We start from the raw sequence: 24,034 nt of genomic DNA on the forward strand, positions 1-24,034 counted from the left end.
GAGAACGCGTCACTAATTGGGCGCCGCTTGTGATTTTTTCTGTGAATGTTGCCACAGACACCCAGTCTGCCATACTGCAAATGCAAAGGCTTTCATCAGTGGGCCATAGGCTCAATCACTGTTGTGTTACCTCATTCGGCGATAGTAACTTAACAGATATTTATTTAAATGAAAATCTTCGAGATTATTACTTTAAAACTACTTTTAAACACTTATAAATTGAACATATCAATAAAGAAAAGAATCTACTCAAATAGCAAGTTGTCTTTCCTTTGTTGCCACAAGTAACCAGTCAAAAGTTTTCTGATCAGCCTTGTAAGGTTCACCGATTGCTTCCCTGTTTGGTTGTTTTGAGCAATGACATTAAAGAATTGAGTCGTTAATTTTGAAGGTTCACTTATGCAACTTTAAAGCAGAAAATTAACTTCATCAAGGGCACAGGATCCATTAATTTACAATTTTATTAAATCTGTCAATGAAAAACACAGACAAGAGACGCAATTCTGTCAATGTCGTCAGGAAGAACAGTCAGCATGGCTGAAAGAGTGAGATCAGGAGGTTTTGGTGCAAAAAAAACTCATCACATACCCTTTATTGCAAAACTGTTGATTTTTTCTTTAATCACCATCTAGAGCCCAGACAGAGCAGCACTGTTCAAGTAAGGAGGGAGGGGAGAGGTGACAACTGTGTAAAAAAATCTTTCAATAATAATAATTATTATTAATAATAATAATGACAAAAGAAATAAAAACATCTCTAATAGACAAACACAATCACCTCAGTATAAGACGAGATTCTGTCACGGTCACAACAACCAGAGAAAAGTTGTTTTCTTTTTTTTCCTCTTTTTTTTTAATGAATTAAATAGTTTTTAAAAATATCTCACCATTTACTTATACTCATCTTTTTTCATTTATTGCGAAAAATAGGCAACTGGACTAATTGTGATGATGCGAGTTTCTGTGTGTGTCTGTTTGTGTGTATCCGTGTGAGACAGAGAAATAGAGATTAAGTGGAGAGATTTAGTGGAACGTCTTGGAGCGTTGGCACAGAGAGCAGCAGCAGTGTGCGTCAATGCAGTACTCTCACTTGGCCACCAGGTGGCACAGTTCAGTCTGAACATTCCTCCAGGGCCGGAGCTATGGCGGCTGTGTCAGAGGAAGTCAAGTTATGCCAACAGCAGCCTCTGACTTTTGGAATGATGCTTGTGTGTTGAAACTTTGTCCACGGTCGCTTATCTGCGTTGCGAGATCTCAGTTCTATGTACAAAGGTTTCAAATCCCTGAAGGACATCTACAAAGACAAGTGCAACCTCCATGTGACCATCCCCTTTCTGGAGAAGCTCAGGGATTGAAGGGTTCCTCTAAAGGGGAAACAAGGGGAGGGGTAGTACCAATCAGATCAGGTAAACTTGCCACAGCAGGACTCAACAGATTTGCTCCTGGGAATAAAAGTCAGGAATGATGGACCAAGATTTAGGAATGTCAAAGGCTGAAGAAGAAGAAGGAGAGGGGGTTGTAACATCCTCACACGGGGCACCAAAATATCCTAACATAATTCTTTCTAACACAATGTCCAAGAGAGGTGATGAAACGGGAAAGAAACCAGCGAAATGCACAAATAAAGTAACGCATCCATTGTCCATTTGTCATATCCGCTCATGCTGATCCATCAGTCCCTCCATGCATTTTAAAAATAGTCTTTAGAGACCAAGCAGTCCTCCTCTGTATTTAATTGATTGTATTTTTTTGCTCATCCCGCACTTCGTCTATCTGTCTCTGTCAGAGTGGCAACTGTCAGCATGGTGCCCCCTGGAGGACTGGCTGACCTCCAGTTCTCTGTGGTGGCTCCCTGGCAGGAGCATGCGGCTCATGTAGGAAGGGAGGGAATGGGAGACCCAAACAGGAAAGGGGATTTGGATTTGTGGAAGTAATAATTGTGTAAACTTTAAGACCCATGTGGGTGCTTCTTCCATAGCAGGGTGAGGAAGGGGGGGAGGGGTACTCGGGCTGGAAAAAGAGGTGCAGGTGTATCTTGAGCACAGGCACATGTGCTCATTATCACCCACGAACACAAACACTGTTGTCTGTCTATAAGGCCCTGGCTATGTGAAGGTCATGGCAGATGGAGCTCTGGGCTTCTCGTTAACTTTTTCTTTCCCATCCAAACAGGATAAAAATATACTTCAGGATTCGAAAGACACTAGATGAAAGGGAAGGGGTTAGCTGACATCTTAACAAAAGAAGAGAAGAAAGAAGAACATCTCTTCTCATTTTTATGGTTCGAGCAGCATCCATCTTCAAATCATCTGATTCTGTTTTGGAAGACACAGCTGCTATGTCATGTGATCTCCATCAGCTTGTCTTTACATTCCTCTAGGAAAAAGATTAAGGGCTTTGTGTGGGACTTGAGCCTACTAAGATAAACGTGTAATAAATGTGAGGGACAGGGCAGAAAAGAAAACGTTCGTCTCCAGCTCCCCTCCGTGTTGTTTTTCCACGAGCTGCCACCAGGGGGTGATGTTTCGGCTAACTGTTGAGGGATAAGGAACGAGGAGGTCTTCTGATCAGAGTTTGTGGCTACGAGTTGATCCAGGGGTGGTTGAGGCATTCACCGGCAGAGGCCCTCTTCTCAGGCACCATCTCCAGCATGGGCAGAAGGAAGTGGGTGAAGTGGCCGGCGTCTTCATGCGACCAGCCGTACTTCTCCACCAGCACGTCAAACAGGGACCACGGCTTCAGCTTGGTGATGTGCCGCAGCTCACCTGCAGGGGGCGACAGAGAGAGGAGTCAAAGATAGCACAGGAGGAAGTGAAAGGGGAAGAGAGTGGCAAGATTTAAAGGGTTGATTCACCCAAATTAAAACTAAAAGAATAAGGCTCCTGTTATTCCATTTTTTTTACCTGATTTCAACAAGTTCCCAAGAAAAGACCAGAACCAAAGATGAAAGGACCAAACTGTGAATTATTGTGTATTCATACTCTGGGGAAAATAGTCCCCAACAAAGTAACTATTTGCATCTGTTCGAGTAATGTTTGCAAAAAAACTACAGTGCCCAGCTGTTATAGGAAATTACTAAGACTTTATGAAAAATATATGTCTATATTTGTGACCCATTTATTAAGATATGCTTAATCTTTAGGAACAAATAGGCTTAGGAGTGAGTGCCACAGACAGGGCGGAGACGAAAGACATTATTTAGAGACACACTGATGCATTGTTGGCGTTTGATTTTGGTCCTCTCTCGGAAATAGTTGAACATATAGATTTTTAAAAATTGCCTTGTCATTTAAATCTAATGCTATCTAACCATGCAGATATTTCACCTTCACTTCTCAGACGTCTGAGGTTTTTGCTTCCACCCCAGAACAACATCAAATTTATGCTGCTCACAGCATTGAAACAGCTACATCTGTTTCCAGGAATACAGCTGTGTCATCCCTGTTACCCAGAATACTACACTAAACATGCAGTCAGCACTGATCACGCACAGGGACTAATTCCTTTGCAGACATAAAAACTGCTCATAATGAAGTGTGCAGATGGTCCAGAGTGGAGGTGGTAGACGACACACTTTTTCGCTTCAGTTTTGATTGGATAACAAATAATACCAGAGCCAGAATTACAGATGGACACAATTATGCAATGGAGAGCCTTGTGTCGATACTAATGAAGTGAATGCAGTGTTAAGAGGCTACTGACTACATTTTCATCACGACTGGGTACCAAACAATAGGCAATCATTTTTACTTTTCTCTGTTATCTACTGAATCAGATACAACTTTAAATCCTTATTGTGTAATTTCTCTGTATTAAAGTAATAATCTCGAAGATTTTCATTTAAATGAACGTCTGTTAAGTCACTATCTATCGCCGAATGAGGTAACACAATGGTGACTGAGCCTATGGCCCACTGATGAAAGCCTTCACATTTGCAGTATTACAGACTGGGTGTCTGTGGCGACTTTCGCGGAAAAAAATCACAAGCGGCGCCCAGTTAGTGACGCGTTTTCCATCACCCAGCAGTGGTTGGTCTGCCAGAGAGGGTAGGCGGAGCTAAGCGGCTGATTTTCCGGTTTCTGCAAGTGTTGCGAGTAAACAGTAATCTACTATGGCTGAACAAACAAAGAAAAGATGGATGACTACAGATACAACTTCAAAAATAAGTGAAAATACAAAGAAAAAGAAACAAACTCGACGCTCAGATGAAGGCAAACAGTCTAAAAAGGAAAGCGACCGTCAACGAGGAAAATCAAGAGTTACAACCGGAGCCAACCGTGGACGTCACTCGTGCAACACTGTCTGGGTATCTGGGTATCTGTGCTCCTGCAATTGCCGGTTATCGCCATAGGTGCCGCCAAAGAGAAGGAAAATGAGATCTTCGAGATTACTACTTTAAAAAAGCAGAAAGAATATGATCCAACACAAAACAGATGCTTTTCCCCCCATTATTAACCCTATTAAACTAGTTTAAAATATCCAAATGAGACATGGTATAATTTGCAACCCCTAATCTAGAGTAACAGGGATATAATCTTAAAACACAAACATCTCATTTATTTTCCAAAACTATCTGCATGGTTAGGTTTCACTTGAGGAAATAAGGATATTTGGGTGAAGTGACCCTTTAATAAAGTTCTGCAGGCTTCAGCCAAACACGACAGCAGCTGATTTCACCGAGTAGCTCACCCTCACAGATTGAACGTGAGCTAACCAGCGAGGTGCTGTGACAATGCAAGGAAAACCTGTCGAGTCTTGACTGAAGCCCACAAGAACAGCCGGCAGGAGGGATGGATCGAGAGAGAGAGAGAGCGAAAGTGGAGATTTAATGGAAACGGACTGGGAGAGGAAGGTGTTCATTATTAAGAAGAGGAAGAAAGTGATTGGCTGGGAGCACAAGACTGACAGAGAGACAAAAAGTGTGAGAGAATGATTAATGATGGTCCAGCTCAAAGCATGGCTGCCTCTGCCTCCAATACGCTGATTGGAGGACACATGATGGGGGAAAGGAACCATTTTTAGCTTAAGTGTTTGTAACAAAATGCTTTATGTTTACAATCTTTAGGTCTTCAATTTAAATTGTTTTGTCTCTAATTAGTGTATCTACTTTCCCCCGAAGTATCACTGAGATCAGATCAGCGTGCATCGAGGAAACGAGGTAACGAGGCCGCTCGATTGCAGCGCACGGCTGAAGGCAGCGTGGCAGACAGGAGGAGCCCAGAGAGACAGAGCGAGAAAGTCAGAGCAGATTAACAGAGCGCCAAGAGATAAAAGGGAGAACATTGAGACATCAAGTGCAGGCTCAGACCTCAGATAGAGACAACATCAAAGGCAGAATATTCAGGTCTCATGACACATTATGAAGAATATATGAGCAGAAAGGAGACGGAGATCGAAAGGGAGAAAAAAGAGAATAAATGAGAGAGTGCAGGGGTTATCAGCTGTACCAATCACAGATCCATACACTTACCGGGCTCAGAGAAGAGCACAATCAGTGAGGAGCATGACACATTTAAGACCTTACAGGCAGTGATGTACAGACTTGCTGTTCTGTGTGCAGGCTTGGACAATGACCTCACTATGACTTGATTTTCTAATGTTCTTGCCAGATTAACAATTATGGATTGAAACTTTGATTCAGCTGTTATTTTACAAATCTCACTTGCTTTTGATAAAGTTAGGAAGCTTAAACATGTGACGTCTTTATATGTTTTGTCTTCTATAAGCCTGTCTTCTGTAGATTGAATTCAAAATATAAATTTTCTGAATATTTATATAAATAACTTTTTTTTTGCCCATAATTCTTCTGAATCATTATTAATTAATTTACCATTGTGCTGCATTCTAGTGCCAGATGTTTAAGACAATCAGAACACAGTTACTGAATTTAAATCTAGTAGGGATGGGCCATAAAGTTAACTTTTATTACTGTTGTATTTAGAATATTTTTGTAAATAATGCAACTAGGGGTGAAACGATATATACACAATTATTATGGATCCATTTAATAATTTAATGATCAACGATTTAATATCATCAATAAAAAGTGAAAACATTGATCCATATCAACATCTTTAAGATGCATGGACTCATATATATTTCTGAATGAGTTCAGTAATAAAATTGTCAAATCATATTTTAGTGCAATGTTCAGGGCTGACATGTAACTAATTGTATTGAATGGGCCTATGACACTGTCTCATATCCATATTTTTATAATTATAAATGTTATTACTTTACTGACATGCCCAGAGACAAGGGCAGAAAATAGCAATCTGCTAAAACCCGCCGCAATACATCTCTCCTTGTGTTACATAAGGTTAATGTTCTTTGTACATTGTCCCTGCACAAATACAGAAACATAACATAACATAAGATAACAGGCAAATAAAAATGTGCGTATTGTGATATCAGAAAATATTGTATCCTGTTAAAACTTTATTTAAAATCGCCTTATGACAACATGAAAAATATAGGCATATGTTCAAAGCAAATACACTCCATCACTATAATGGTTTTTATAAGAAAAAAACTTTCGTAACTCATGTACATTTTTTATCTTAATTAGCCTGGTGAACATGGACAAAACAATGTCTTAAAATTATTAGTTATTTTTCTGTAATGAATGTTCTCGAATGATTCAACAGTGAGCATGTTTTTGTGAGTGATGCGTTGGATTACTTTGGTAAACAACCACTTCTGGTTACATACTTTTTTTTTTTTTTTTAAGTTAGCTCCTTCAATCAAAAGTCAAAGCTTAATCCAAAAGGGCAACTATAATAATATATTATATATTATCATATTTCTAGCTCCGTCCACCGGTCAGTCTAGAACTAAAGAAGCCTTTCGGATGAGAGCTGAAACGTCTTCCAGAACGTCAACCACGTCCAGTTGTCCTTTTGGATTAAGCTTGGAATTACCGTGACCTGGATGACCTTCACAGACATGTTCCTTCAATCTAAGAAACTTTTTCTCTTTCTAGAGACAAAGACCTTTGCCTTAAATCCAGACTTCTTTTATTTATTACCTTAAATTTAGCTAATGTTTTTCTGTGAAGCACTGGTCAACACTTTTTCATTCGTTATTTTCATTGTGCTCTATAAGTAAACTGACTTGACTTGGCCTGAAACTCATATCAGCATAATACAATATCAATTTATTCGCCCCAACCCTACATTTAATCATGCATTTCTGCAGTGATTGACAGCTAGCCTGGACAAACTTAAATCAGAATATTGTAGCAGTATTGACAACTTAACTAAACAAAAAACTTGGTCTAGGTTATCCACACTACAGCTTCCCTACAGCAGGGCTACCTTCTACCTAACTAACCACTAACACGGTGTCGTTTACCTTTCTTGGAGAAAAACTCTCGGCTGTACTTCCCGGCTGCGACCACTTTGCGTGGGACCTTCCCAAGGAGCTCCATGATCAGAGCGATGTGGTCTGCCCACCACCACATACATCACAGAGGGAACAGGCACGGTTCAGCATTACAGCATGCACACACACGTCAACACCACAGGCTGTGTGGGACTGAGACACACCGCTGATCCAGTGTGCGGCATGGACACACTCGCAGAGGGACAACTACTCGAACACCTTGAAGCGGTGAGGATTTTATAAGATCTCAATTGAAATTTGTTTATGACAATTAAATCCAAATATAGTGTCCTGACTGTCTGCTAGTGTCCTTTTAGCCCACTTTAGACATTCAGTGTGTCCCAGTCCCACCAGCGCTCTGGCCAGCGCTACCTCTTCTGTTGAAGAACTCCCGGGAATATTTTCCAGAGAGCGCAAAGTGCCTCGGAATACAGCCCAGCAGCTCTATGATGTGGGCTATGTGGTCTATGGAGGAGAAAGGGAGGGAGGGAGAGAAAGGGGGAGGAAAAAGAATGACCAACACAAAGAAAAGGAGAAGAAAAAAGGGGAAAGGGTGGAGACAAGAAAAAGGAGGATTGATTTAGAGAGGAAGGGAGATGAAAGAAAAATGAAAGGACATTGTAAAGAGGGTGGGTGAGAAAATAGAAACATGAGCAGGAAGTGACGGGTAGAAAGATCACAGAGGGGGAATAAAGGGAGATGGGGGGGAAGGAAGAGAGGAAAAAAGAGACAGTCACAGACAGTAAAGGAGAAAACCTGTTAGTGAGCCGTGCCTCCACAGCAGCGGTGATGAAATGAAAACGATCAGCCTCAGAATAAAAGTGACATGCATTCAGTGAACCGGAACCCCAAACTTAATTTGTTATTTGGCCTCAATGACGGGAGTTCAAAGGTGTCTCCCTGGAAATCGATATGTCACGAAAAAATCTGACAGCGGCTTATTGCCGGTGCAAAACATGCAAAATGAGGTTAACTGTGTGTCACACATGCAGAGAGGGAAACAACACAATGAGCTGAAAGGATCAGTGAGGTGAGGATGAAAGTGCATGTGTGTTTTTTTGCAGTATATCGAGTACGAGCTATAATAGGGTCAATTAATTCAATCTACATGCAAATATAGATATTGCTCTATATGGACATAATGAATATAGATACACATATGCTCACAACTGTTACAAAATGTGTTGGCAATTTGTTACTCTGCAAACGTCTAGCTGTTGAGCATGTGTGAGCTCTCTGTGTATCTATAACTTGTGAATGATCCAGGTGAAGGTGAAGATGAGTGGAGGCAGAGCAGCAGAATTAAAGGACAGGATTTACAGCTGACAGTGGATAGGGGGATTCGGGGAGAGGGATGGCTATGGTTTTATCTTAGCTCTCTTTAGGCTATATTTTTTTATCAGTTTATAACACAGTAAGTATGGATCCAATACAGTTTCTGTCCATTATTCAGATGCATTGATAGATGACGGCAACCAAACGTCACTTCCCGTTTGCCAGATCGACCGCGCCCCCTTTGGGTAAAAAAGGAGCGCTGTAGAAGTGCTGTCGATAGATCTGAAATCACTTTCAGCACCATGCCTTTAAGCTTCCGCGTCGAATATTTCTGTCTCAAACAGTTTAGAATAAAACAATTTAAGATTTTCTTTACTTCTACAAAGGGAAAATGAGGGTAACAAAAGAGCTCTGTGACTTCAGAGCATGAAAGTGGTATACTGTGGGAGCCGGTGTTGTGTTCCCTTCTGGTTTACATCTGCAAATGTTTTGTGGTGATGAACAAAACTTCAAAAAATATTGCCAAAATATTTTGTTATAGTAGTAATAATTACTATTTATTTGTTTAGTTAGACTTTATAAAAGTTAAAAAGCAGAGAATATTGTCCGCCTTAAACTCCCAGGTTCCATCTAGGAATTGGTCTATATGTAGGACCCACCAGGAACCTGCTCACTATACATTTTCCTGCTTATTACACGGCTATTTACTTAAAAGATCAATTATTTGATACAATATATTGATTTGGAAATTTAAAATGTATTATCTTTCTGTTTTCTGTTTAAAAATAGTCCATTACGCTCACAGTGGGAGCTGCATCAATAGCAACGGTTATCGCCTTCTTTAGATGAGCTAAGCTAGCCCTTTTCACTCAAGTTAGACACAGTGAACGGGGCCGCAGGAATAAGCGCGGCACCTGATCGAGGTTTTCTGTCACGTCAGTTTTCACCGTCTATAAACACTGCCGTATCCCGTACTGTGTTTTGTTTAATGTTTACTTCAGGTGCCGTCTTCAGGTTTGTAGGCTTTTCATAGCCATCAGTTTTTGCATGGTTTAACCTTTATTGCTTTCTCTCTGCTGTTTGTCTGTTTTTGTCATATTTACCGGATTTCTTTCGGCAGACTGATATGATTACAGTTTGTCCTCCGGATTGTGTGATTAGAGCCGCATCCCTAGCAACGGTCTGTTCTTCATAACAACAGTCTATTATCAAGAAATAACGGACCTCGGAATGCCGTAATTAACCAATCAGAATCGAGTATTAAACACATCCGAGTAATAAAGGATTTTATTGCGGATCCTGATTCTTAAAAAAAAACAAAACAGCAATGCATCTGAACAATGGAGAAATCTGTGACACATTGAGGTTAAAAAGCGCAAACACAAATTTTCCCTTTGAAAAAACATCAAGTCAAACAGTTTATAAAACATTTAAGACACTTTGCTGTGATATTTCAGTTGAACATTTTCACTCTCTAATAATTCTTTTTCATTTTCCAGTCCACAAATATACAGCAGATTAAGCCTACAGTCATGAGATACAGTATTCAGCTGCTATTCCCCAGTGAAAAACTTTAAAGTGGCAAATTTTATGTATTTCTATTTCTGGAAATGTCTGTCTTTGCATCACAGAGATTCAATACTCACCCTCATCACGGGAATAGTCCTCTCCGGAGTGGGGCTCAAACAAGTAATCTCCAGTAGCCAGCTCAAAGGCCTACAAGAGATCAAACAGAGTTCTGAGATACTGAGTGTGTATAATTTAAAAGGAAGGACTGTATATACGTATGTTATATACTACATGTGTGTATGTGTTCTTCTCACCATGCAGGCAGTACTCCAGATGTCTGCAGGAGTGCTGTAACCAGCTCCTATCAGGACTTCAATGGATCGGTACTGTCTCGTCTGGATGTCCTCTGTAAAGTGCTTGTGCTGTGCAGAGAGGAGAGGAGAGAAGGCTTACTTTAAGTTTGTAAAGGCTTATTTTATCATTATACAAATAAACAGTAAATAAAAATGTCAATAAACCAAATACCATATTAAAAATGAACCTTTTAACCTTTTAAATCAACCATCGGTTTTCCCTTATCAAATACATTTTAACTTTTGTCTTTGAATATGTAACCTTGTGCAAAATATTTTTGAAATAACAGCATCATTTTGGGCAAGAAACATCCAAGTTTTATTATAGTGGCTGTGTCAAAAATTACTATAACTATAAGGGATCACAAGTGTACAAACCTAGCGATATACACCATCATGCATTGCGATGACAGGAAGAAATACAGCTATAAGGTTAATGCCGCAGAGAAAATAACCTTTCAAAAGTGTGTTTTTTATTTTGCTGACTTTATCGCCCCCAACGTTGAAGTCCCTAGGTAGTGTATAGGAAGTATTGAATAACTAAATGATTCTTGGAAACAACCAGTGTGTTTTGATTCTGTGTTTCTATTTTGGAAAGGGGAGGCTCAAACACAGCATATAGAACTGAGATTATGTATGTAGGTATTGTCATGTCAGTCCTTGCTGCCCTTCACTGGCTCCCTGTGAGTTTTAGAATTGATTTTAAGATTTTATTGCTTGTTTTTAAAGCTTTAAATGGTCAAGCTCCATCCTACATCCGTGAGCTGCTAACCCTTTAGGAGCCTGACCACTGCCTGAGATGTTCTGGCAGGGCCCTTCTAGAGGTTCCTAAATCTCGACTGGTCACAAAAGGTGACCGAGCCTTTGCCGTTCGGGCGCCACAGCTGTTAGCCTGTTTTTATTGATGTATGGGTTTTTTATAAATATTAGTTTGTTGCTTGATTTTACTTTGTGCCTTGTTTTAATTGTAAAGCACTTTGTAACATGTTTTTTTCCTTTAATATTTTATTAGCAATGTATGCACTAACTCTACTCATCATCTATCTATCTATCTGATCACAATGCGTGTGTCAAGATCCTGTTAGAAGGAAAATATTGATAACAATTTCTCTTGTTGCTAACCTATGGCAAACAAAATTTGTATTGGATATATGTATTGTATATTTTGTGAAGTTTGGGCAAGACATTTCTGAATTATATCTGTATTTCTTTTTCTTAGAATATCTAGACACACAAACTGTAAACAGTAAATTTGTCATGTTTCAAAAAGGTTTCAACCTTTTCTACTTAAAAACATGCGTCATATATGTACATCTTAGAAACCCTGTATGTGCTGTATGTACATCTTAGAAACCCTGTATGTGCTGTATGTACATCTTAGAAACGCTGTATGTACATCTTAGAAACGCTGTATGTACATCTTAGACACCCTGTATGTACTCTATGTACATCTTAGAAACCCGGGTGCCATTTGTGGGTGTGGTGGCTTTTGTTTTTGTCTTTCTTTTTCCAATTTTTTATTGTGTCATTAAAAAGGTATCCTTATTTATTTCCTGTCATGTTAATACTATGTTAATGTTGATATCAGTCTCTGTTCAGTAAGCTAAGCCTCATAAGTGTACAATGGAGAAAGTTCTGTTGATGTCTCAGTGTACAAAAAATGAAAAAGGCAATGAAATATATATCCTAAAAAAACACATCCTACAAATCCTGTAATATGCGTAATACTGTGACTTACCACCCAACAGGCATTTCCAAGGTCAGCGATTTTGACTCGGATTGACTCAGCGTTTCTCGGGTCTAGTGGGTTGATGAGGAGATCTGCAGCTCTGGCTCTGACTGGAAGAGGATGGAGTGGGAAAGAAGAAGAGTTTACTCACTCTATTGTACCAACAAACATTAGTATAGACCACGGACTCTTCAGCTGGAATCTGAATCAGACGAACTTCTTACTAACTTAGCCCTGATGAAGTTTGTACAGTGTTATTTAACTGGATAAAAGACTGATGTGATGTTTGTTTAAAATCCTCCGTTAAGCTTTGGAGATGTGACCCCAGAAGTGACCCTGGAGCTAGTCGGTAGGAGCCCAAGTAATTGATCATATTAATAACACTGTGGGTGGATGAGTAACGGTGGTGGTGAGTCATTAATAATTCCCAGAGGAGATATCTGGAAACGTAATGAGCAACTGGATTATTTCACCAGGCAGCTGTAATGTATGCATAAATGGAAAATCAAAACAGTGATGGTGATTCATTCTGCTGCTGCGTTACCTCACCTAGGATCTAAATTAACTCTAATTATTATTAGTATGCCCTTTTCCATTTTCTTTATCTTTCCAAGTGAGATTCTCATTGAAATGCAGATTAAATTTCCTGAGCGACCTCGGCAAGAATGAGGCATAAATCAGGCGCCATTAAATCCTTTTGATACAATGTGAGAAAGAAAGAAAGCTCATTAATACAGATGAAACGTATTGACAGGAAGTATCAACTTTACATAGCAGGATTATTGCACATCCATTTTAACCTTTAAAACTTTTTTACACATATTTCCTTACTTCTTTTTCTTTATTTTGCATCATAGATTATAGAGCCCAAAAATGTTTAATATCATTAATATAATAAGACATGATGAGATATAAACAACCATGTGGATAAATTGTGTAAAACACATAAATTAAGCAATCATTTGTGAAATTTTGTAAAGAAGAGGAAATTATTTTGCTACCATGCCACCATTAGTTCTGCATTAGTCCAAAAAAGAAGAATCTGCAAAGATTGCCTGCTTGGCTCTAACATCAGTATAACACAGGATATTTATCCTGACAGGTGTGCTGGTCATTTGGGAAGCAGTGGCACTTGAAATAAGTTTCATCCTATTACTGATGTTTTCCCTCAACTGGAAATTATGACTTCATAGACATTACAACTAGCACTGTTGTTAAAGTAATAATCTTTAAGATTTATCATTTAAATAAATGTCTGTTAAGTCACTATTGAATGAGGTAACACAATGATGATTGAGCCGACTGCATCTGCAGTATTACTGACTGGGTGTCTGTGGCCACATTTGCTGAAAAAATCACAAGCGGCGCCCAGTTAATGACGCGTTTTCCATCAGCCAGCAGTGGTTGGTCTGCCAGAGAGGGTAGGCGGAGCTAAGCGGCTGATTTTCCGGTCTCTGCAAGTGTTGCGGGTAAACAGTAATCTACTATGGCTGAACAAACAAAGAAAAGATCGATGACTACAGATACAACTTCAAAAATAAGTGAAAATCAAAAGAAAAAAAAAACAAACTCGACGCTCAGATGAAGGAAAACAGTCTAAAAAGGAAAGTGACCATCTGGGAAGTGTGTTTCCGCAATTACTGTTCATCCGCCAAAGAGAACGAAACTGAGATCTTCGAGATTACAACTTATATATATAATCTTTGCTTTGGACCGTTTTTCCTCTCCTGACATGACAGCTTGTTGCAAGTTTTCAAGAGCTGCAGCATCATTCTTTCGCAACATGCATCTATCAAAGAAAACATGCCAGCATCGATGATGGAGTTAATGAGCTCAGAGGCATACGTTTCCAGTGGACTGATTCCCATCCCTACTGAGGGTCTCCTGGGATTCAAATTAAATATGTTGTGATGTTTATCAATGACATCTCGTTTTATCCTCTGAAATATAATAAATCTACTGTGACACAATAATGGAAACTGCTAAACCACTCTTGGGTGAGACTCAGACTCATGCTTATTACTTAAAAAGCCTTATTCTGTCTGCCTAGTGGTTTACATCTTGAGAGCAGGTGGACTTTGCTGAACTCATTGCTGAAAAAAATGTGTCCATAGTGTTAAAAATATGGGAAATAGCGCAAGTCTATTGTGTTGCTCCTGAAATGTCCTGGTCTTGGTCTCCACTGGAGTCAATGACACAGTTGGATTGCACTCGTGGCACTTTGGGGGTCAGAGCGCGAAATATTAAACTCTGTTTTCTTAGACAGTTACATTGTTTAAAAGAGGGCAAGTTTTTTTACATTTTGATGACAGAATGATGTTTGTAGAGTGAATCATTCTTTGTTAATGTCTGTGGATATACAGCAGCCACATCTTACCTTTGGGAGTGTCCCCCGTGCTCGAGGACGACACAGTGCGACTGCGGTCTGCAGTGGGGCTGTTGGGGGACGGGCCTGCTCCAATGTCAGCTGTTCCAACAGAAATGGGGTTTCCCGGCAGAGGATCCAGGGGCAGGTCGGGGAAGATGGGCAACGTGGCTCGATGGCGGTCACTGGAGCCGTTGGTCAGCACCCGCTCGCTCACCTCGCCGTTATACATCTCATAACCGGAGCTCAGAGAGTTGTCCCTGTCCGTGTAGCTGAGCTCGGACTCCACCAGGGGGCAGAGGAGAGGTTCGGGGGTGGGAGAGGGAGGCGGAGGAGTGCCGGGGTTCGGTTTCAGTCCCTCGGATCCCAACAGAACGTGACCGTTGGTTTTGACCGAGTTGCTTTTGTTGTTGTCGGGTTTGATGGGGGAGGTGTTTTCTGTGAGGAGGTCTGCGGTCGTATCGTCATCATCATCTTCCTCATCCTCCTCCTCCTCCTCCTCATCCTCCTCCTCGTCGTCGTCGTCCTCCTCATCCTCTGCTTCCTTCTCCTTTGACTTTTCTTCCTCTACCGCAGCCGCCTCCTCTTTTTTGCTCTCATTCTTTGGCTCCTCTTTCTCATTCTCCTCTTTTTCAGTCTCTTTTTCCTCCTTCTCATCCTCCTCCTCATCCTCCTCCTCTTCTTCTTCTTCTTCTTCCTCGTCGTCGTCGTCGTCCTCCTCTTCCTCCTCCTCCTCCTCCTCCTCCTGCTCTACCTTCTCCTCCACCTCCTCTTTCTCATTTCCATCCTCTGCCTCTTTTGATCCCTCTTCTTCCTCCTCCTCGTCCTCCTCCTCCTCCTTCGTCTCCTCATCTTCTACCTGTGTTGAATCTCCATTACCTTCGTCTGTGACGGGGGGAATAGGGGTTTCTTGTTCAGCGATGGGCGTGAGCTCCTCTTCCTCCTCTTCCTCCTCCTCATCAGGGTCATCTTCAGTGATGTGAGGTGTCTCACTCTGCTCCTGAGGAGGCGCAGCGCCTAATATTGTGAGAGGAGAGACAAAGAGTTAACAAAAGGAAGAAGTGGGAAGGAGATTTACGCACATTCAAGGACAGTGTGGGCAGGGAGGAGAACTGTGAAGAGTGAATAAAGATCGCAGAGAAGGAAGCTGAGGAAAGAAAGGGAGAATGAAAGAGACAGAAGGTGGAGAGACGGGGTGGAGGAGGGAGACGGAGATTTTTTTTTTTTTGTGAATCAGCCCAGCCTCCCATACACAGTGGGACTAGCGTGGGTAGCTGGTTGGAGCCGATCCACCTCCTTTTCATTCACAGGCAGACTGCACTAACCTGCGTACACATACTCACACACTCAGTCATGCTGCAGATCTGGTTAAAGCCGCTTTGCCTTAGAAAAACCTCCCTCTGGTTGTCAACAACCTGAATACACTAAAAGATAACCTAAATGTGTTGCTCGCCTTTCCTGCACCGTGCATTTTGTAGTGTTATGTCCAAGGACACTAGAGTCAAAGAAAGCATTCAAACAGCATGAGCTTCTTGGAGCTCAAATACCAAACAAACACTTTTTAACAGAACCTTGTAACGTTTCATAAGGTTTGTTTTATAATCAGAATTGCAGATTTCTCTGACTTGAAATAAGAGAAAAAGGCGATTAAGTTCACTTCAGGGGTGCTAAACACATCAGAGCTGCAGGTGATGATTCAGAGGCTGTGACGAAAGAAGCAGTGTGCAAAACTCACTGCAGTAAAGAAGCAGTCAAACAAATGTGAGCGGTAAAGTCAACAGGCCGCAGACCTTTAAAAGGGACCTCCTCCCAGCTTGGTGAGAGATCTTTTATTAAAAACAAACTGAAATGTCAGCACTGGCACTGAAAGTCGTGGCTGGATGGGAAACTTTCTGAAGCAGGATTTCCATAAAAGAAGAACGAACTGAACATTTACATGCACGCTCGGGACGTCGAAACGTGACACATACGTTCAAAACAAAAGTTCTTTAAGCGTACCCTCCTTTAACCCTACTGCAGACAGTCAGAAGAGGATTATTTGTGGTGCATTTTTACTGCATTTTTGCTTAAAAGACTTCAGGTCAACGTCAGGAAATATAGGGAGAAAGGGAAGATGCATCAGAGAACCCAAGCTGTAACCAAACAAGGGATGTGACAGTTAGGCCTCGTGTCCACATAGCACCTTTTTTCTGCAGAAAAGCGCTGGCAGGGTGCTGGGGAGCGCTGGGATGCAAGCGCGTGTGCGGTGAGAGAAAAAACACTGCACGCAGGTTTTGGGTCTATGACAGCAAGAAGTTTTACTTTCTAGACAGCTAACAATAAGCTTACAACGCGCATCCAGCAACCACTGTCGAGCCGATCTGCTCCCTTAGAGACCTTTTCGGTCTCTAAGGGCTTATTTCACAGCGGACATCCAACATCCAACAGGAGGAAAAGCGCAGGTGTTAATAATAACTTTAACAATGGTTCTGTTCTATTCAGGTGTCTGAGAAAGCCATGACAGGCAGTCAGCATGCACACAATCAGGAACATGAAATTAAAGCAGCTAAATGGAATACAGCCATCATTAAAGCTACTATAAAGACATGTGCTTTTCCTCCTGTTGGATGTAAAAATGTCCGCTTTGAAAAAGGCCTATTGTGATACTGTTTGTTTGTCATATCTTACAGCTCCATGTAGACAGAAACAGCCAAAACAAGTTGCTCCTCCATGTTTGGTGGTAACCAGGGTGACCAGTGGCGCCCCATCTGATAGGTTGCCTGAAAAAAGCGCCGGTGACTAACACCAGCGCCTTTCTGGAAAGTTCTGAGATTTTCAACATGGAGCGGCCACTTTTTCTCGAGCTGTGATATGCAGGAAAAGACGCTATGTGGGCCTTATACTGCAGGAATCTTAAAAGTTCCCTGTGGAGTTCTGATGTGTATCACATGCAGGATGTGATACACATTCCTTTCAATGGGTTTCACCGTTTCACAGATTAATAGGAGGCTGTAACGTTCCTAGATAACATGCAACACTACACCAGCAGAACAAGGAAGAAGGCTGGATGTATAACACCTGAGAATACAACAAGCGGACTACAAACCAGAACTCTTCTCCTATAGATTCTATATGTGCAGATATGTATTTCTAACCCAGGCAATAACCACAACTCTCCATCTTTACTCACATGTATGATTTGTCAACCTGATGGGTCTCTCCCTCTCTCCTCCCTCCTCCTCCTCGTCATCCTCCTCGTCGTCGTCATCGTCGTCGCTCTCTCCCAGGGCCATGCTGGGGCCTATCGGCGGCGGCGTCTTCTTCAGGGGCGAAGGCGGGTTGTGTTCATGGTCCCCTTTCTCTCCCCCGTCTTTGGCTCTCTCCTCCCTCTTCTCGGCCTCTCTCTCCAGGGCTTCAATCTCCAGCATGCGCCTCTCCAGCAGCTCCGCCTGACGCTTCTGCTTCTTCTTCAGCTTCTTCTTCTTGTTCTTGGAGATCTTTCCGACCTGGGTGAAAAAAACAGGGCAGGAGGGGAAGATAGAGGGTCAGAGGCGAGGCCAAAACATGAATGAATGAGAGGTTGAACGATTTGTAACTTATTTGAATGGTGTGTTGTGATTTATAAGTAATGTCTACTAACTCTTCCACTGCATATCGATTATAAACGTGTAAATAGATCAGAGCATTTCTCTCTTATGAAAACCATGTCTTAAAATATTGTGATTTTAAATTCTTTGACTAAACCAAGTGTTTGTTTGTACTTTGGGAAAATGTTCCGACCTCCTAAAAGCCTTAAAAGCTTGTTTTTGCAATCGTCTTTCCTCTTTTAATGAAAGGGACGGACTGTATTGTATATGAGCACAGATATTCTGCTAAGGTTGGAATAGTTTTGGTTTATTTTAGGAGATTTGGGCATGTATTGTTTTGTTTGTGGTCTTCCTGCTGGATTTACACCAATCAGCCATAACATTATGTCCACCTGCCGTTAGCAGCAGATCCTTTAAGTCCTGTAAGTTGTGAGGTGGGGCCTCCATGAGTGGGACTTGTTTGTCCAGCACGTCCCACAGATGCTCGATTTGATTGTGATCTGAGAAATTTAGAGGCCAAGTCAACACCTTGAACGCGTCGTGTTCCTCAAACCATTCCTTAACCATGTTTGCAGTGTGGCAGGGCGCATTATCCTGCTGAAAGAGGCCACTACCATTAGGGAATACTGTTTCCATTAAGGGGTGTACTTAGTCAGCAACAAAGTTTAGGTAGTTAGTACGTGTCAAAGTGACATAGTGACCATAGTGCATCCTGCAGCCATGTCTTCCCCAGGTCAGTGACGTTTCCCACCCACTGACAGGTACAATTGTAACGAGATAATCAATGTTATTCACTCGACCTGTCAGTGGTCATAACGTTATGGCTGATCGGGGTATAGTGGACAGACAGACTTTTTTCATGCACCAGTAACAACCTTTGAATCAAACTCAGCTGAGACTCTTTGGTCTGTTTACTCATCTTGCCAGACGTCAATCAAATGTGATCAAAGCACACTCAGACGGTACAGATGGCGCAGATTAAACAAGAGATTTTTTTTTGTCCTTTTCTCTGATTTGTTTTTTCATCATTCCATTATGGACAGCTCGCATATAACAATCAAATGTGGATGATATGTAATGATATGTAAGCTTTTGTGTCCGAGACACGTGGTTAAGACACATGTCCCCCTCCTCCCTGTGTGTGTGTGTGCAAGTGTAGGTGTGTTGTCTTTAGGTAGGTTTATGGGTTGTTGTTTTTTTTGGCCATTTTGTCTTTATTAAATAGGACAGCTGAGGCGAGACAGGAACTATTGGGAGAAGAGGGTAAGTGATGACATGCACCAAAGGGCCGAGTGTGGAATCCTGGGGTGCTGGTTTAGCAGGCGCCCCGTGTACGGAGGCTACGGTCCTCAATGCACTGATCGCAGGTTTGACTCCCAGTCTGCCGATCATTTGGTGCACGTCACCCCCCACTCTCTCCTCCCCACGTTTCCTGTCTCTCTTCAGCTGTAATAATCGAGAGAGGAAGTCAAACCTGCAGCTGCTGCGTCGAGGACTGTAGCCTCTGCATGTGGCGCGCCTGCTCTACCAACTGAGCTCACCAGCACCCTGGGTTGTGATTTTTGTTTGCTTTATATGTTGTCATCGAAAATATAAATAAAGTGATACACAAACTGAGAATTTGAGTGATAAAGTCACAATAAATAATAACTAAGGATGTTTTTTTCAAGCTTTGATTGGTGCTTATTTTTGCATAAATATTTGATGTTACACAGAAACACTTGATACGAATACTAGATTTGAAATAAGGATCTCAGAGGCTTTGAGCTCAAATATTACATAAAAAAACATCATTGGTTTATATATAAAAAATGCAGAGTTACAAACCTAAAAGAGGGATTTTTTCTATTAGCTTATAGTAGTTGACATTTTAAAGAGACATGGTTTGACAGGTTTGATATAGTTTCTCTAATAGGCACTTTAAAACTCATTTCAAATTTCATTCTTATCTTATAAATGGCATTTTGCAAGTCTCAACATTGCTACAAACAAATATACTAAAGATTCACCTCTTTGCTATTATGAGGTTTTAAAGTAGTTGCTAATTTAGAGTATCGCCCACACACACTGTGGTGCAGTAAAAACAATGTGACATGCTGAACGCAACCTACTTTCTGACGTTGTGTCTAAGTGTGTTTATGTTTGTGTGTGTGTGCATTGTTCTCATTTCATACTCACATCTGTTGTACTCACCGGTTTGAGCTGGGGGGCTGTGCTAACTGACAGAGAGAAAAACAACAACAATCAGACGCTTCAAAGTGGCACCAACATCTATTTCGCCGCACAGTGAAAGAGTTCACGCTACGTTCAGTATTGTACTCTTCTAGAAAAGAAAATGATTATTATTTTGAACACGTCCACTTTATACACCTGATACTTACAGAATCTGTCGGTGAAGTAAGAGGATTGTAAAAGAAAGAGGGGAAAAGATCTCAAGCACACGGACAGTCTCAGTCCCATAACATTTATTCTTCTTATGCCTGTGAATGTAGCTCCTTTACAGTCTCCTCTCACCTGAATCATCTGACATCAATTAAAAGAGGGCAACAGACCTCAAAACACTTTAATACTTCAATTCTATATTACACAATCTTTAAACCAGGGCGGCATTTTTACAAATGTCCTTGAAACAGGCTGCAATAGCGGGAAGTAATCCTTGCTGGGACCTGCACCCACTCAAGTACTTTCCCATGAAGTACATGGAGCTTGTTTTTTGAATAACAAACTCAGATTGTTATTTAAAGGGCCGGCGACATTATGGAAAGGATCCCTTCAGGGAAGGACCTTTTTGTTTCCAAGACACAAAGGTAACAAAGTAGAAGTCCCACTCTGAAATCTTACGGAGAGAGGTGAGTGGATGGAGGGAGATGAAAGTTGAAAAAAAAGGTAGGAATCCTTTTTATAATGTTGGTGGACACACATGATAACAATCTTTGAGCCTGTCAGCTGCAAAAAAACTCTATTTATTTATTAGTTTATGTAACAGGGACAGTGCCTATTCAGGAACATTGCTGTAAATCTGCCAGAGTTAGCCAAAAGGCTACTTTTCATCTGTAGTCCCTGGTCAGATATTTCGAGTCACCCTAACAAACAAACATAGTATAAAATTTAAATGTCAAAGTTATTGAAATCAATTAAAAACATGCAACACAAGGCTCGCAATACAGGATATGCAAAAAAAACTTAAGATAGTACACATACTTTGGAGGATAAGATCCCAGGTTAAAAACACTGTAATTACCTTTTAAAGTGGAGTAACACTTAATATACAAAAATATTCTCAGGTATAAGTCTTGCCTGTTTCAAAAGATAGTTGCAAAATTAAATATGATGACACAATCTTTTGTATTTTCCATAAATAGTCTCTGAATTTGCATCATCAACAGATAAAGTGGGTAGAAAACTTTCATTTAGGGATCCAAAAGTAGATGATTGTGTCTTTTACAGAGAGTTTCCAGTGTAGCAGCTCAGGAAGCATAATGACATGTCAAACAGCATTTTCTATGCACAGAAATATGTAGAAAAAACTACATATAAAACAGAAAGAATCCAGAGTATGTTGCCTCTTTCGTCTCATGTAGCTTCAATCTTGCAGATGAAAGCATAAATAAAGCACATCCGTTAATGACGCTAAAACATTTTATTTACTTTGCCTGTTAACTCAAAGACAGATTTCGTCACCGGTGAGACCTCCTGTTTTGACAGTTGATGGTTTTGTGACCGACTTTAATTGCGCAGAAATGTAAGCAGTATAATTAGTTTCCCCATGGCTCAATTGACTTCTTCGGCTGATGCAAGCAATTGACAGCTCATTGTGCGGTTCACCGGGAGGACAGGGTTCATGTCGAGTTTGTCGAGACTGTTTTTTTTTTTTTTTCCCAAGACCTTGATTTTTTTTCAGTGGAGGAACTTGATGACAGGAGATAAAAAGCAAGAAACGTCACAGCGTGAGGAAACTGAGAAGCTCAGAGGGCTTCTCCGTGAATCTGTACAGAGCAACATGAAAGCTGATCATTTAGAGAGGAAGACATGTCGTACATTCATGATGATTCCTGACTGATTTGGTTTTAAATACATATTTCAAATCAGAATATGAGTTGTGAAGCCGCTACTATGAAGCGCCATCTCTCCCTTTTAGCAAAAATCTGAATTTCAATGGAGAAATTTTGCATAAATAAAACACTAAAGAAACAGCTTCTCTGCATGCTGGGTTCATTTTTTTTTTTGGGTTGAGGGTTAAATTAATTGTTAGTCCTACAAGCTTTGGATTGCTTCATTTTCTTATTTTACTTTTAATGTGAAAGAAATGCTAGTTTAGAAGTAAGGGTTGGTTGGTTGCATACATGAATTTCCAAAAATGCTTATATTAGTTTTCTTGCTGCAATGAAGTCCACTCACTCAGAGAGGTATGTTACTGTGTTACGGTATTTTACCCAGATGATGGCGCTATCCTGTTGTTAAGTGTTGACTCAACATCTCCGCATTAAACTGTTTCCCAGTCCAAGCCGCTACAACGTCTCCTATTTACAATATGCCGCAGTGCTGTTTTGTGTTTTCCTTGCTGGGAGGACAACTAACTTGATTGTTGCTAACACTTACTCAAGGACATGCACCATCATGGTCGCCATTGCAGCCGCCGCACTCACAACAATCAGCGTTACAGTAGGCTGCCAGCTACCGCTAGCTAGCAGGATTACAACCTTGACATGGTGAAAACAGATGGTAGGCTGTAATTTGTGTGTGTTTTGAATGTGTTTGAAACAACAATAAATTGAAATCGTGTTGAAATAACTTGGATACACATTTTTATTAATAAATAGCTATAGAAAACCTTTTTCCCTCTGGTGTACCCCCCAAAAACAGACTGCGTTTTATAATCCAGTGCAATTTATATTCCGGATGTTATGGTACGTGCTATCTTTGCAATTAAATTGCAAAAGAATAAAGGGGGTATGTGTTAAAATGTCAGCAGTTTGAATGGTAGCACTGCAGAGAACATTCTGTCTTTATGCTAAGCTAGGCTAACTGGCTGATGCTACACAAACCAACAATAGTTTAAAGCTAGTTCATATTAATCCTGAATCTGTTTTATTAACCAGTTTGTTTACCTGTTTTATCACAATTGAAAAGTCTATCGAGGTTCAGGAGTTGCTAAGCACCCTTGATACACATGGCGTTGCTTCTCCCCATGTGACACACTTTGTTTGTCGTTATCGTCTTTGTTGGAGAATAGAATCAATCTTTTCATCCAACTCTCAAAATGTCCTTTAACATTCTCAGAATGTGGGTGTGTTTTTGTGTCTACCTGCTGATCCAGACGGTGGGGGGGCTCCGGCTTTCTGCCATTCTGTCGCCTCCATGGCCATGCGTCTCACAAAGGCATCATCCACACACATCAGGATGTTCTCGGGCTTGATGTCGGTGTGGATGATTTTACATTTAGTGTGGAGGTAGTCCAGACCCTGCAGGACCTGCAAACACAGATTGTATTACTGGAAAAACGTCTGTACACTCAAAAAAGTGAAGACAAAGAGAGCCTCTTCCCCTCTTTGGTTCTCTTTCTCTGTCTCTCTCCCTTTCATTCCTCCTCTCTTTCTCAGAGCCAAATTAGCCACTTCTCTTGAGCTTGTCATTCTCTGAGGGCACAGAGGAGAGGCTGTTGATGTTCTTGTTTCACTGGTGCTCTCATTTGTTTGTGTCTGGAGGCTTTGAGATTAAAGCGGGCGAACAGTCTCATTTAATTTTATACTTTCGGGATGCTTGCAGCGGCTGGAATGGCTCAAAGAGTTCACATGATCATCAGGTGGCTGAGGGGAAAATGCCCGAAAGACCTGCTCCTTAAGAGTGTATTGTGT

The 24,034-nt window shown here is 41.0% G+C and overlaps 1 protein-coding gene across 3 annotated transcripts in view; it reads right to left on the minus strand.

Annotated features, from left to right (window-relative positions):
• Nucleotides 1–443: 443 nt before the first annotated feature.
• Nucleotides 444–24,034, minus strand: part of srpk2 (SRSF protein kinase 2) — an 86,357-nt gene continuing 62,766 nt past the window's right edge. For 2 of the 3 annotated variants that reach the window (XM_069686144.1, XM_069686146.1), the window contains 9 exons: nt 23,485–23,650; nt 20,358–20,398; nt 17,783–18,098; nt 14,626–15,630; nt 12,258–12,358; nt 10,481–10,588; nt 10,304–10,373; nt 7,353–7,445; nt 444–2,764 (listed from right to left, as the gene is read on the minus strand). In XM_069686144.1, the coding sequence (XP_069542245.1) occupies nt 2,580–2,764; nt 7,353–7,445; nt 10,304–10,373; nt 10,481–10,588; nt 12,258–12,358; nt 14,626–15,630; nt 17,783–18,098; nt 20,358–20,398; nt 23,485–23,650 (2,085 nt within the window). In that variant the 3' untranslated portion in view covers nt 444–2,579. Of the gene's footprint in view, nt 2,765–7,352; nt 7,446–7,754; nt 7,848–10,303; nt 10,374–10,480; nt 10,589–12,257; nt 12,359–14,625; nt 15,631–17,782; nt 18,099–20,357; nt 20,399–23,484; nt 23,651–24,034 lie in introns of all 3 variants that reach the window. The other variant, XM_069686145.1, reaches the window with a different exon arrangement.

This window comes from Semicossyphus pulcher, unplaced genomic scaffold, assembly GCF_022749685.1.
Source record: "Semicossyphus pulcher isolate SPU_LCO1_2020_fin unplaced genomic scaffold, fSemPul1.0.p SCAF_8, whole genome shotgun sequence".
NCBI classification, from domain to species: domain Eukaryota; kingdom Metazoa; phylum Chordata; class Actinopteri; order Labriformes; family Labridae; genus Semicossyphus; species Semicossyphus pulcher.